At 48.2% G+C, this 13,911-nt stretch overlaps 1 protein-coding gene across 1 annotated transcript in view; it reads right to left on the bottom strand.

Moving 5' to 3' along the window:
- Positions 1 to 13,911, bottom strand: part of STXBP3 (syntaxin binding protein 3) — a 164,312-nt gene that overhangs the window by 121,681 nt on the left and 28,720 nt on the right. Inside the window, exons 3-5 of the mRNA XM_075320950.1 lie at positions 12,686 to 12,767; positions 11,865 to 11,941; positions 11,168 to 11,246 (exon numbers count right to left, since the gene is read on the bottom strand). Of these exons, the coding sequence (XP_075177065.1) occupies positions 11,168 to 11,246; positions 11,865 to 11,941; positions 12,686 to 12,767 (238 nt within the window). The remainder of the gene's footprint in view (positions 1 to 11,167; positions 11,247 to 11,864; positions 11,942 to 12,685; positions 12,768 to 13,911) is intronic.

Here is a 13,911-nt window from a genome sequence, read left to right as displayed (position 1 = left end):
ATTCTTTTTCTTATAGTTCCGTAATGGGAGACCCAGACCATGGGTGTATAGCTTCTGCCTCCGGAGGACACACAAAGTACTACACTAAAAAGTGTAGCCCCTCCCTCCGAGCATATACACCCCCTGGATAACCAAATATAGCCAGTTTAGTGCAAAAGCTGAAGGAGAGTAGCCACCCACAAGTAGAGATAGAGCAAGAACCGGAACAACCGAAGCCTCTGTCTACAACAACAGCCGGTGATAACACGCGGAACAAGAAACTGCCAACAGGCAACAGGGAGGGTGCTGGGTCTCCCATTACGGAACTATAAGAAAAAGAATTTACGGTAAGTAAACAAAATTCTCTTTTTCTTTATCGTTCCTATGGGAGACCCAGACCATGGGACGTCTCAAAGCAGTCCATGGGTGGGAATAAACAGAAAACTGAGAAGTAGGCAGAACCTAACTTCACAAATGGGCGACAGCCGCCTGAAGGGTGCGTCTGCCCAAGCTCGCATCTGCCGAAGCATGAGCATGCACTTGGTAGTGCTTCGAAAAGGCATGAAGATTAGTCCAAGTGGCAGTCTGACAGACCTGCTGAGCCGTAGCCTGGTGCCTGAAACCGAAGAGGCACCGACAGCTCTGGTCGAGTGTGCCTTGATCCCCGGCGGGGGAGGCACTCGAGTACACTGGTAGGCATCGGAAATGGCCGACTCAATCCAACGAGCTAGGGTTGGCTTAGAAGCCGAGAGGCCCTTACGCCGACCTGTGGTCAGCACAAAAAGAGAGGTGCACCGCCTAAGAACAGCGGTGCGAGACACATAGATCCGGAGCGCCCGCACCAGATCCAGAGTATGCAACGCTTTTTCAAAGCGATGAACAGGAGCTGGACAAAAGGAAGGCAGGGAAATGTCCTGGTTAAGGTGGAAGGAGAAACCACCTTAGGGAGGAAGTCCGGAGTCGGACGGAGAACCACCTTGTTTTGATGAAAAACCAAAAAATGTGACTCCAAAGAGAGTGCAGCCAAATCAGAGACTCTCCCGAGGGAAGTTATGGCCACTAGAAAGACCACTTTCTGTGAAAGACGAGGCAAAGAAACCTCCCTAAGAGGCTCAAAGGGGGGTTTCTGGAAGCCGTGAGGACCAGATTAAGGTCCCAGGGATCCAAAGACCGCCGGTAAGGCGGCGTGATGTGAGATGCGCCCTGTATGAAGGAGCGCACCTGAGCCAGCCGGGCGATACGCCGCTGGAACAACACTGGCCGAGCCGAGACCTGTCCCTTGAGGGATAGTCCTAGCTGCAGAACGGACTGTAGAAGGGACAGGAGGGTCGGCAAGGAAGAAGGCCAAGAAGCATGGCCAGAAGGGTGACACCAGGACAGGAAAATTCTCCAGGTCCTGTGATAGATTTTGGCCAAGGAATACTTCCGAGCCCGAGTCATAGTGGAGATGACTTCAGGAGGGATACCAGAAGTCGTCAAGATCCAAGACTCAAGAGCCACGCCGTCAATCTGAGAGCCGCAGAATTCTGGCGGAAAGACGGACCTTGTGAGAGAAGGTCTGGACGGTCCGGTAGATGCCACAGCACCTCAACGGACAGATGGAGCAGGTCAGGGTACCAAGCTCGCCAGGGCCAGTCTGGAGCAATGAGAATGACCCGACGGCCCTCCATTCTGATCTTGCGCAGGACTCTGGGCAAGAGCTAGAGGGGGAAACACGTAAGACAGACGAAACTGGGACCAATCTTGAACCAGCACGTCTGCTGCAAAGGCCTGAGGATCGTGGGAGCGAAGATCCACTTCCGGAGTTCCCCAAGTGCGGCAGATTGACCGAAACACTGCCGGATGCAGAACCCACTCGCCGCTGTCCACGGTTTGACGGCTGAGATAATCTGCCTCCCAGTTTTCCACGCCTGGGTTGTGGATTGCGGATGTGGTGGACCTGGAATCCTCCGTCCACTGAAGGATACGTTGAACCTCCAACGTTGCCAGGCGGCTGAGTGTCACGCCCTGGTGGTTGATGTAGGCAACCGCTGTGGCGTTGTCTGACTGGACTGGAATGTGCTTGCCCGCCAACTTGGTGAAAGGCCAAGAGAGCTAGACGCACAGCTCTGATTTCCAGCACATTGATCGAGAGGGCTGATTCGGACGGAGTCCAAGTGCCCTGCGCTCTGTGGAGGGGATATACTGCTCCCCAGCCGGATAGACTGGCATCCGTGGTGAGGATCACCCAGGACGGGGCCAGGAAGGAGCGTCCCTGAAGAGAGAGGGGCCGAAGCCACCACTGAAGGGAGCCCCTGGTCTGTGTTGACAGAGCCACTAACCTGTGCAAGGAGGAAGTCCGCTTGTCCCAACAGCGGAGAATGTCCAGCTGCAGAGGACGCAGATGGAACTGGGCAAGGGAACCGCTTCCATTGACGCCGCTATCTGACCCAGCACCTGCATTAGGTGCCTGATGGAATGACGGCGGGGCCTCAGCAAGGAGCGCACCGCTAGTGAAGGGACTGCTGTTTGACTAAGGGCAGCTTCACAAGTGCCGGCAGAGTCTCGAATTGCATCCCTAGGTCGGAGTCAGAGTGGACTTGGGAAAAAGACAAGCCACCCGAATTGGACTAGAGTGGCGAGAGTGAGCGAAGCACTCCGCTGACGGTCTGCACAGGATGAAGCCTTGACTAAAAGGCCGTCCAGGAAAAGGGATGCCAACCCTTGGAGGTGCAGAACCTTGCCCGCCAACGCAACCACAGCTGCCATGACCCTGATGAATACTCGAGGGGCCGTGGCTAACCCGAAGGGAAGAGCCACGAATCGGAAATGTTCCTCTCTGATTGCAAAACGTAGCCAACGCTGGTGTGAAACTGCAATTGGCACATGCAGATAGACATCTCTGATGTCGAGGATGCAAGGAATCTCCTTGGGTCATTGAGGCAATGACTGAGCGCAGAGACTCCATGCAAAAATGCCGCACCTGAACATGCTTGTTGAGAAGCCTGAGATCCAGGATGGGCCGGAAGGAACCGTCTCTTTAGGGGACTAGGAAGAGATTTGAGTAGAAACCTCTGAACCGTTCCCAGGCGGGAACCGGTACAATTACTCCGTTGGCCTGCAAGGATGCAATGGCCTGAGAGAAGGCGGCGGCCTTGAAGCAGGGGGGAGTTGACAGAAAAGCCGTGGGAGATGCTATCCCGCACCCACTGATCGGAGACGTGTTGAAACCACATGTCGCCAAGCGGGAGAGCCTGCCACCGACCAAGGACGTTGCTGGCGCGGCCAGATAGTCAAGAGGAGGCTGCCTTAGTGGCAGCAGCTCCTGCGGTCTTCTCAGGACGCGGCTTCGTGCGCCAGTTGGGTTTTTGGTCCTTGGCTGAGTTAGTGGACGAGGCCGAGGGCTTAGAGAACGACCAGTTGGAGGAACGAAAGGAACGAAACCTCGACTGGTTCCTGCCCTGGTTCCTGGATTTGGTTTGTGGCATGGAAGTACTCTTCCCGCCAGTAGCCTCCTGAATAATTTCATCCAGTTGTTCACCGAACAGCCTGGGCCCAGCAAATGGGAGCCCAGCAAGGTACTTCTTTGAAGAAGCGTGTGCCTTCCACTCTCGAAGCCACAAGATCCTGTGGATAGCGAGAGAATTGGCCGAAGCCACCGCAGTGCGGAGCCTCCAGCATGGCAGACATGGCATAGGATGAAAAGGCTGAAGCCTGGAAGTTAAGGCAACCATCTCGGGCATAGAGTCCCTGGTGAGGGAATGCATCTCCTCTAGAGAAGCAGAGATGGCTTTGAAAACCCACACTGCTGCAAAAGATGGGGAGAACGAGGCCCCTGCCGCCTCATATACAGATGGCGGTCAGTGGGATCCTTAAGAGAGTTGCCATCAGCCACTGATACAACTTTCCGGGCTGAGAGTCTAGACACCGGAGGGTCTCCTTTGGTGAATGAGCCTACTCCTTGACCACCTCTGGTGGAAACGGAAAACGGTCATCGGAACCACGCTTTGGGAAGCGTCTGTCAGGACAGGCTCTGGGCTTGGTCACAGTGGCCTGAAAACTGGAGTGGTTAAGGAACACACTCCTTGTTCTCTTAGGCAAGGTATACTGATGCTTTTCTGCCAGAGGGGAGCTCCCCTGATACAGGCGGATTGAGGTCCAGTACAAAATTAATGGACGCAATCAAATCACTAGCATCTGCGTCACTTTCGGACAGATCAATGGGGTACATGGAGATGGCCAGCGCCGATCGCTGTCACAATGTGGTTTATGCAGACATGCATAAGAACGCTGATAAAATGGCGCCGGAGCGAGGAGAGGGGGCGGGGCCTACTCTAAGAGCGGGATCCGGAGGGCCAAGGAGATATACAGGGGAGGGAATATTACCTCAGAGAGGAATAACCCTCCCCTGTGCCGAACGGCCGCTGGGCGGAGCCGCACTGTCCCTCTGCATGATTGGCATGCAGGGGCAGTGAAAACGAAACTAGGCCTCAGGCGAAGCCGGGGCCTAAATTTAACGATGCGGCCGGCAAGCAGGCACCATCGGCGCGGTTCTCAGGTGAAAACCAGAGAACCGGCCGGAAATGTCACAATAGATACACAGCACACTCTCCCCAACAATAAAGTACAAGGGACCCCCGATAACGTCTCAAATACTTAGCTTGTGAGACGCAGGGCCAGGTCCCTGAGGGATGAGTGCTCCGTCCGGCAGGATCCTGAAAGGGCTGCGGATGGAGACCGGTCTCCTGCATGGCAGGGAGAACCGTGCTGGCTCCCACTTCAAGCCAGAGCCCGAGGGAGGGTGAAGGAGCGCGGCATGTAAGGCTCCAGCCCTGAAATCAACCTTAACAACACCGCCGACACAGTGGGGTGAGAAGGGACATGCCGGGAGTCCAGGCTTGGACCCGCTTTTCTTCAAACTCTTTCCAAAAATCAAAATCAGATGAGAATGCATGTGTGGATGTGTGCCTCCTGAACACAAAGCATTGAACTGGCTATATTTGGTTATCCAAGGGGTGTATATGCTCGGAGGGAGGGGCTACACTTTTTAGTGTAGTACTTTGTGTGTCCTCCGGAGGCAGAAGCTATACACCCATGGTCTGGGTCTCCCATAGGAACGATGAAGAAATGTTGCTGTAGCAACAAATGTCTCACTTTTAGGCTATGTGGCCATGATCCAGCGACACGGCGTCTAATACACACAGTGTCAGCCTCCTGCAGAGATTTGAGTGTTGTCCACGGGAGAACGCAGCTGGACATGCCCACGATTTGGGTTCAGGCCGCTGTGGAGCTCTATGCTACCTGCAGAGAACACTCTTGTCTCCGCAGCATAAATTGACATGCTGAGCGTCGGGAAGCTGCACCACAGGTCAGTGTATGCTGCGGAGAAAAGAAGCACATTGGGCATGGGATTTCTAAAAATCCTTCCACTGTGCTTCTACTGCACAATGCAGCGCTATGGACACAGGGAAAACACTCTGCGCCCAAAACGCTGCAAATCCCGATTGTGGGCGCACAGCCTAAAATGCTACAATGGATGAATGGATAGATGTCAAACATATATAACGTCCCACCCCCTGCATATTCTAAGCTGGCGCCCTTTAGTGCCTTTCATGTGGCACTAAAGGGTGCCTAGCCTTGTATTTAGCCCCCCAAAAAATTAATAATTAAAATAAACGACGTGGGGTCCCCCCTATTTTTGATAGCCAGCTAGGGTAAAGCAGACAGCTGTAGCCTGCAAACCACAGCTGACAGCTTCACCTTGTCTGGTGATCAATTTGGAGGGCTCCCCAGGCGGTTTTTTTATATAAAAAAATAAAAGAAAAAAAAAAAAAAAACGTGGGGTCCCCCCCAAATTAGATCACCAGCCAAGGTGAAGCGGACATCTGGGGTCTGGTATCCTCAGGGTGGGAAGAGCCATGGTTATTGGACTCTTCCCAGCCTAAAAATAGCAGGCCGCAGCCGCCCCAGAAGTGGCGCATCCATTAGATGCGCCAATCCTGGCGCTTCGCCCCAGCTCATCCCGCGCCCTGGTGCGGTGGCAGACGGGGTAATATATGGGGTTGATACCAGCTGTAATGTCACCTGGCATCAAGCCCTGGGGTTAGTGATGTCACGGCATCTGAACAGATACCCGACATTACTAACCCAGTCAGTAATAGAAAAAAATAAAGACAAACAAAATTTATTTGAAAAAAACACTCCCCGAAACATTCCTCTTTCCCCAATTTATTGAAAATAAAGAAATTCCGGTCGCTGTAATCCATTTTGGAGGTCCCACGCCGACTTTGGATCTTCTGGAATTTGGGGGGCACGTTCAGGGAACGTATCCCCCATTTTTTGGAAGAGCAAGCTCTCCATGAGCAGTGTGGGTGCAGTAATCTGAGAATACTGCACTCACACTGCCCCGGTCCAACTTAGGGCAGAGTGACCTGCAGTAACCTCATTCCAGAATATGAGGGGCACGCTCACAGAACGTACCCCCCATTTTCTGGAACAGCAGTCTCTCCATGTGAGGAGTGTGGCTGCAGATTACTGCACTCCCTCTCCCCCGGTCCACAGTGGAGCAGCCTGTGCAGCAGCGACGTTAGCAGGGATCCAGCTGACAGCCGCTGTCTGCGCATGCGCCGCCAGCATTCAAGAAGGAGGCGGCGTGATCGCGGGACGGATCACCAGACAGGTAACGCAAGACCGGGGGCTGGGGGGGGGGGGGGGTGACGGGGGGTGACCTAGCGGGACCTGGGGACACCTTTCTGTCGCATGTGACGTGTCACATATGGCAGAAAGAGCAGAATGAATGCGGCCGCGCGCTGCGCGCCGCCATCTTCTACGCTCCGGAGGGGGGAGGGGGGGTGGCTCTGGAGAACCGGAGGGGGCTCCGGTGACCAGAGGGCTCCGGTGGACCGGAGGAGGGGTCAGGGGGAGGACATTTCCCTTCGATTTGAAATGTTTGATCATTTCAGATCGGAGGGAAATGAATGCAGAGCTGGCGCCGGCGGCAGTTTTCTGTGCGCTTCGGCGCCATTTTGACTGTTCCGGAGGGGGAGTAGGGGTGGGGGGTGGGGCTCTCCGGTACCGGGGGCTTTGGGGGCACTAGGGGTTTAGATTTCTTTCTCATCTGACATGTTTGATCATGTCAGATGAAAAAGAAATTAGTTTTACCGGCCATTTCTTTTTTTTTTTTATGTGACCGTCGGTATACGGTGTATACCGGCGATCACATTATCGGGGTCCAAAAAAAACACCGATTCATAATCTGGGGGGTCTCAGCTACCTCCGGTAGCTGAAACCCCCGAGATTTTCGGTCGCTGGGGGGCGCTACAGGGTTTTTTCGGGCCGCCGCTTTAAAGCGGCGGAACAGAATAAGTACCCTGTTTTGCCGCCGCTTTAAGTCGTACGGCCGTCGTTATGAGGTTAAAAAAAAAAATAGTTATATTTCAATTCTAGCGGTTATATACTATTTAGCAGTAAAATAGCAATAAATTGATATTTTTCATTAATTTAATTGTCGGACTATGTGTGTGTGTGTAAAGGGACATATCAAATATTTATTTTGATGTCCAAAAAGCATGCGGTTAGTCCAAAATGCATGTTTTCTGCACCTATGCACCTAAAAAGCATGTAAAAAGCAGGAATTTTGATGTTGCTTGCTTTTTGCAACTTCTCATTGACTTCAATGTTATCAAAACGCAGCCAAAAAGGCAAAAACAATTACATGCTGCTTCTTTAAACGCTGAGTTTTTGCCCAAAATTATGCAAATTAAACGCAGTGTTTTGAACTGCAAAATGCGCACAAGAAATCCCTATTTCTAATAGACTTTGCTGGGAAATCACAACGCATGCATTTTGGCATTAAAAAAGTGCAGTTGAAAACGCTGCAGAAAAGCAGGTGAAAACGCATCGTGGACACATAGCCTAAATGTTGCTGAGTGAAAATGGAAATCTGCCATTGTATTACCCGTACATTGTAGTGCCCAAACAATATGCTCAGCATGAGCTGCTAGAGACCTGCATCCTGCAAATTAAGCAGGCTTTCCCCACTACAGTAATGCCAAAAATGTGGACACTAATTGCAGTTTAGGCATAATATGGAGTTCAGAATGGAGGGGGGCATTTGGATTTGGGAGCACAGATTTCACGGTATTTCTTTTGGGGGGCCGGGGAGCCATAGTGCTTTTCCAGAGCTTTTGTGCTACCAATAGTGTGGAAACCCACTAGATTTCTGTTAACAGATCATCAAACTGAGTGGGGATTGTTTTTGTTTTTTTCTGTGGGTTAAGTAGAAGCTTTTACTGTTGGCATTTTTTGGGGTATAGAACATTTAGGATCAGTTCACATTTATCCTGTGTTCTACACTGAGCACTTACATTGGGACAGTCGATCTAAAAACTACAAAATACATGATTCAGATGAAACCCCCATCGCATCCATTCACTATTGAGGCAGCAGAGATATTGTGGATTCTTTGGGGCTTCTGTTAGATGATATTCGGCTTTTAAAAAGGGAACCACAAGAATTTTCGCTATGAAACTAAAAGAATCCCCTTCTGCAGCTCATGGGCTGCATTCTAGAAAGGTTCATCTTGCTACTGCCCCCCTTTAAGACCTAAATAAACACTTTATAAAATCTTACCTTTTGGTATGCTAATGAGCTTTGCTGGCCACGGGGGTGGGCTATATTGCGTCCGTTATTCCCCCTCCTGCCGCTGTTCACAGTCCCCCAGTGTTGATTGAAATAGATGAGGCCGCCGCCCTCATGTTACTCCGTGCTCCTGAAGTCTCGCGCATGCCCAGTGGCACTATCGCGGGACTGAGCACTGTTCAAATAGCGAGCGACGGTGATCTTATTGCGCAGGCACGAGATTATGGGCGGGTACTTGGATGACGCTTGTGATGACAATGTCATCACTAGCGTCATCCAAGTAGCCGCCCATAATCTCGCGTTTTTACATGCTAACTTTTGTACGATTTTTTTACCGTAGGGACTTAACTAGTGTGACAGATATATAGATCGGGTCATTCTGAATGTGGCATTACCAAACGTGTACTTTTTATTTTTTAATAAACGTTTTCTGTTGGTATACCTTTTTCATTTTGTTATTTTGGATTTCTTTTTTTTTTTTTTTTTTTACTTAGACCCCTATGGGACATTAACTTTTATTAGTCTGATGTAATGCATTGCTATGTACAAGCATGTCAATGCATTATACCTGTGAGTATGACACTGACAGATCGCCTCTTCGACCATGCTTTTGGGCCATTACATCACTATGTTCTGAAAACCATAACAGTACAATTAACACAGTTGTATAAGGCTTCTTTTTGTGGGCCTAGATTTGTTTTATTGACTCCATCTTGGGGAATCAAAACCTTAGCAGATTTTTTTTTAGGGTGGGAGAAGCAAAAAAAAAAAACAAAAAAAAAAAACCAACAACACACCATCAAAAGCATTGTAAAAACAAAATAAGGTGTTCACTGTGCGGTAGCTTGTAATAGAATATAGTTGACACTCGTGGTTTGAAAACTGGTTGGTCTCTGGCAGGGTAAAATCCCATGAAGTACGAGAAGAAACCAAGTCACTCCAAAAGAGAAAGAATGAGTAGGCATTGTTAGTAGATAAGCCTGTGTAGTTCCACAGAACTAAATGGGTCAAGGTTTGGGTCCACTTTGGACCTTGCTAATAAAACCGTATTTTTGGGACTATAAGATGCACTTTTTTCCCCCCAAATGTTGGGGGAAAGTGGGGGGTGCATCTTATAGTCAGAATGTAGGGCTGCGGGGAATGAGGGTGCTGCGGTGGAGTCGGTCATCAGCAGAAAAAGCAGGCTGTAGCAGCGCCTTCCGTGACCACGTGGGCCCGCTCATTAGCCTGTTTTCATATGCACTGCATCCTCCCGTCGATCATATCTCAGCTCTGAAGCCGGCGCTGATAGGTGGGTGGGATGACGGGCGGGCGGTGCGCGCAGACTAAACAGCCGGCCCGCGTGATCATCCCTGGCTATATTCACTACCCCCCGCGCATCATCATCAGCGCGAGGGAAGCGAATAAGTTTACTCACTGGCCACCAATCCCTGCACAATCGCGATGTCCTCCTGTCTACCTGCCCGCTGATGTGTGTGCAGAGCGGTGCACACAGCTCCACACAGGTCAACGGTGCTCCTGGCAAAGACAGGAAGACGAGAGATGCTGCATGAAGTGAGGATAGGTGACTATAAACGTTTATTTTTTTGTGTGCCACATGATGCGGGTCATATACCAGCATTCGGGTATATAGCAGGATGGGGGCACATATCAGGATGTGGGCATATTCGGTACCTAGATGTGGGCACATATCAGGATGGTGGACATATATATAAGAATGGGGATCATATACAAGGCAGGAGAATCATTACCAGGATGGGGTACCTTAGGAGAGAATTTGGGGACATTACCCCCATAACAGTGTCAGCAGCAGATCCTTGCCCCATAACAGTGTGTCATGACCACATTTTTTGCTTCTAATTTTATTTTCCTCCTCTAAAACCAGGGTGCGTCTTATGGTCTGGTGCGTCTTATAGTCCGAAAAATACGGTACACAAAAATGTAAAATAATTACCAAACTAACCAAAAAAATAGCATCTAGATGCCTGATATATAGTAAACAAAATGATAAAATTGTGCATATAGATGTAATTTTCATTTGTTAGCTTCATCATTTTTATAGGCTCTAAACGTGGCCCGAAGTCGACCAAAGCCTTGACCCATTCATTCCAGTGAAACTACACACAAGGCAACTACGAAAGTAGTAAAACATAAAAATAGATATCAATTTGGAATTACCATAATTATATTGGAGAGCAATGACTATTTTTTCCCCCCATGGTCATTTATGGGGCATGGGTTTTTCTGTTACATGAGAAGAGCTCACATTTTCATTGGAACCATTGTGGGGTAGTGTCAGTAAGGCCAGCTCCAGTACCTGCCTAATCACCACGACGTGCGCAACACGTTAGCGAGTACATCCCAAACAACTATGGCATGTTAGGAAAGGGTTAATTCACTGAAAGTAAGCCATTAGGGTTCCTATTGAATGACTTCAAGGAGAGGACATGAAGAATAGAGTACAGGATGATACAGAACATATATATTAGAAGTCAAATAACTTAAAATCTGCAGCAAACAGGAAAAAGTCCATTTAATCTATTAGTAAACGGTTGCCTTCTATACTCACCATCACTGAAGTAGATGTAGGCAGACTTATACTTGCAAGAAGATTTGGACTTTAAGTCCGTCACGATGCAGTCTACAGACTGAAAAAAGCCAGAGAAAGGCAGTGTATGAATAAAAGCTGTATTTGTATCGGGCGGAGACCTGAACTGCCCAATCAGTGACTGCCAAAGAGGTTCGGGTCCAGAATAGAACTTATCTAAAGTCTAACTGAAACCGCCAAACTGAACCTCAACGGGTGCACTCATCTGTCATCAGTAGCAGTTATCAGATACACCTCATCTCCTATTCCACTGTGTAAAAACTGCACCCAGTCATATATTCAAACTATACCCAAGGGAAGGGCCACTGAATAAATGACACATATCCATGGGGCTCCATTTACTTGACACAGCCCCCAAAAATATAACCTTTGAGGCTCAGTTGGGACGGCATGTGATGGCACGTCTTGTCACTGCTAAAACATGTACCAAGTGGTATACATTTTTAGTGCGAGCCTATGACTAACATAGGTCACTGTATATCAATTAAACGTATATGTTGGGATCACTATGGAAAGCTCAAATGCTGTACACACTGGGACGCGCCAATCAAGCAGGTATACAGGGGAGAACACATTTAAGCCACGCAAGTTACCTGATAAACAGTCACATGAAGGCAAACTCAATGCCAGAACATTTACCAGATGAACAACTACTAACCTTTTCATTTGGTGATATGAAGTATATTGCTTTTAAATCTTCCACCGGTTGTCTAACCTTATAGATGTCTTCCACAACTAGAGGAAATGAAAAAACATTTGTTGAGCTCGGATTTAATACATGCAGTTTAAGGCCTAAGACACACGGCGTGAAAATTGGAGCGAGTAAAGCGCAATAAAACATCGCATTCCACTCGGACCAATATTAGCCTATGTGTCAGCACCCATGAGCAATTATTTTCTCAGCCCTAATCAGACCGAGAAAATAGTCTCAGCATACTGCGGGTGCAATGCGATCCCTCTTTCTCTCGCACCCATTCAAGCCTATGGGGCGAGAGAAAAATCGCACTGCACTCGCATTACACCGGTGTAATGCGAGTGCCAGGTGAGAATGGCAGTAGCCGGCAACAGAGGAGAGAGGGAGATAAATCTGCAGTGCTGGCCCTCCCCTCCTCAGAGCCGGCCCGCCAACCAGGGACAGGTTTTTTCAATGTTTCATGAAAAGACTTTATTCAAAACAATAACTTATCTATTATTACGGATGGGCAACAAGAGTAGAAGTTAGTCTCATGCTCAGGAATATCCTTTAAAAGACATTCGGACTGTTTTTGGGGATGCCAAACCAAAAGGCATTGTGGATATCAGATTCAAGAGCTAATAGATTTCTATAATTTATAAACAGAAAGAAGAGGAGTGTGAGAAACTAGGTTTAGTAAGAAACTACTGACTGTGCAATCTAAGGTCATACATTGTAGCATATTTTTAATAATTCTAAAAATAAAGCAATACTCGAATATTTGTCATGTATGTTTCTGATGTTACCTGTGATGCCCTCCTGGAGCAGATCTGTCATTCTACAACATGCAGTAAGCAGCTTGGTTGTAAACCTATCTAGAAGTAAAATCTGAAATGAAAGCACAATATTCAGTAAATTTAACAATTTGATTAAAAATTGATACTAATAAGCCATTTGGGCCATCAAGATGATTAAAAAGAAAAGACTCTTAAACCTGTGTTTTTATATTACAGTGTTAAAGAGCGCACAAGAAACATTGTAATGTAAACCTGTGCCTTGGGCTTTACACAGGAGTGAGAAGGCATCGGATGTGAGAAGAACATGCACATATCAATTTCAGTACTCGTGAGTATATACAATAGGCTCCATTAAGCTGCTCTCAAATGTAACAGTATATACCAGTCATGGCGAACCTTTTACAGGCCGAGTGCCCAAACTGTAGCCCTAAACCCAATTTTCTTTCCGAAGTGCCAACCAATGCTATCATGTAAATAATTGATTGTAACCTTACCTTTGCAGTCTTTTCTTCAGCAGCGGGCATCACGCTCATGCTTACCACACATTGAAGCTGAGCCCCTGCCCTTTCCAGACACAGCAGTTGGAAACAATTGCAGCATATTAAACAGATTTGCAGCATATTAGACAGATTTTAGCATGGAATGCAATCAGATTTCACCCTGTAATCCACATCTACATTTCAAAAAGTCTGAACATCTTGAAATCCCATAAAGATGTACGGGTTGCTCCCCTCCCCTTTCATTGTGTAGTTATGTCCCCCTTCCTGGGCCACTTCTTGGTAAACATGTCCCCCATCCTGATATATACAGTTAGGTCCAGAAATATTTGGACAGTGACACAATTTTCGCGAGTTGGGCTCTGCATGCCACCACATTGGATTTGAAATGAAACCTCTACAACAGAATTCAAGTGCAGATTGTAACGTTTAATTTGAAGGTTTGAACAAAAATATCTGATAGAAATTGTAGGAATTGTACACATTTCTTTACAAACACTCCACATTTTAGGAGGTCAAAAGTAATTGGACAAATAAACCAAACCCAAACAAAATATTTTTATTTTCAATATTTTGTTGCGAATCCTTTGGAGGCAATCACTGCCTTAAGTCTGGAACCCATGGACATCACCAAACGCTGGGTTTCCTCCTTCTTAATGCTTTGCCAGGCCTTTACAGCCGCAGCCTTCAGGTCTTGCTTGTTTGTGGGTCTTTCCGTCTTAAGTCTGGATTTGAGCA

The sequence above is a fragment of the Anomaloglossus baeobatrachus genome, chromosome 8 (genome assembly GCF_048569485.1).
Source record: "Anomaloglossus baeobatrachus isolate aAnoBae1 chromosome 8, aAnoBae1.hap1, whole genome shotgun sequence".
In the NCBI taxonomy this organism is placed as follows: Eukaryota; Metazoa; Chordata; class Amphibia; order Anura; family Aromobatidae; genus Anomaloglossus; species Anomaloglossus baeobatrachus.
The sequence above is the reverse complement of the archived record's forward strand: the minus strand, read 5'-3'. Positions and strand labels throughout refer to the sequence as shown.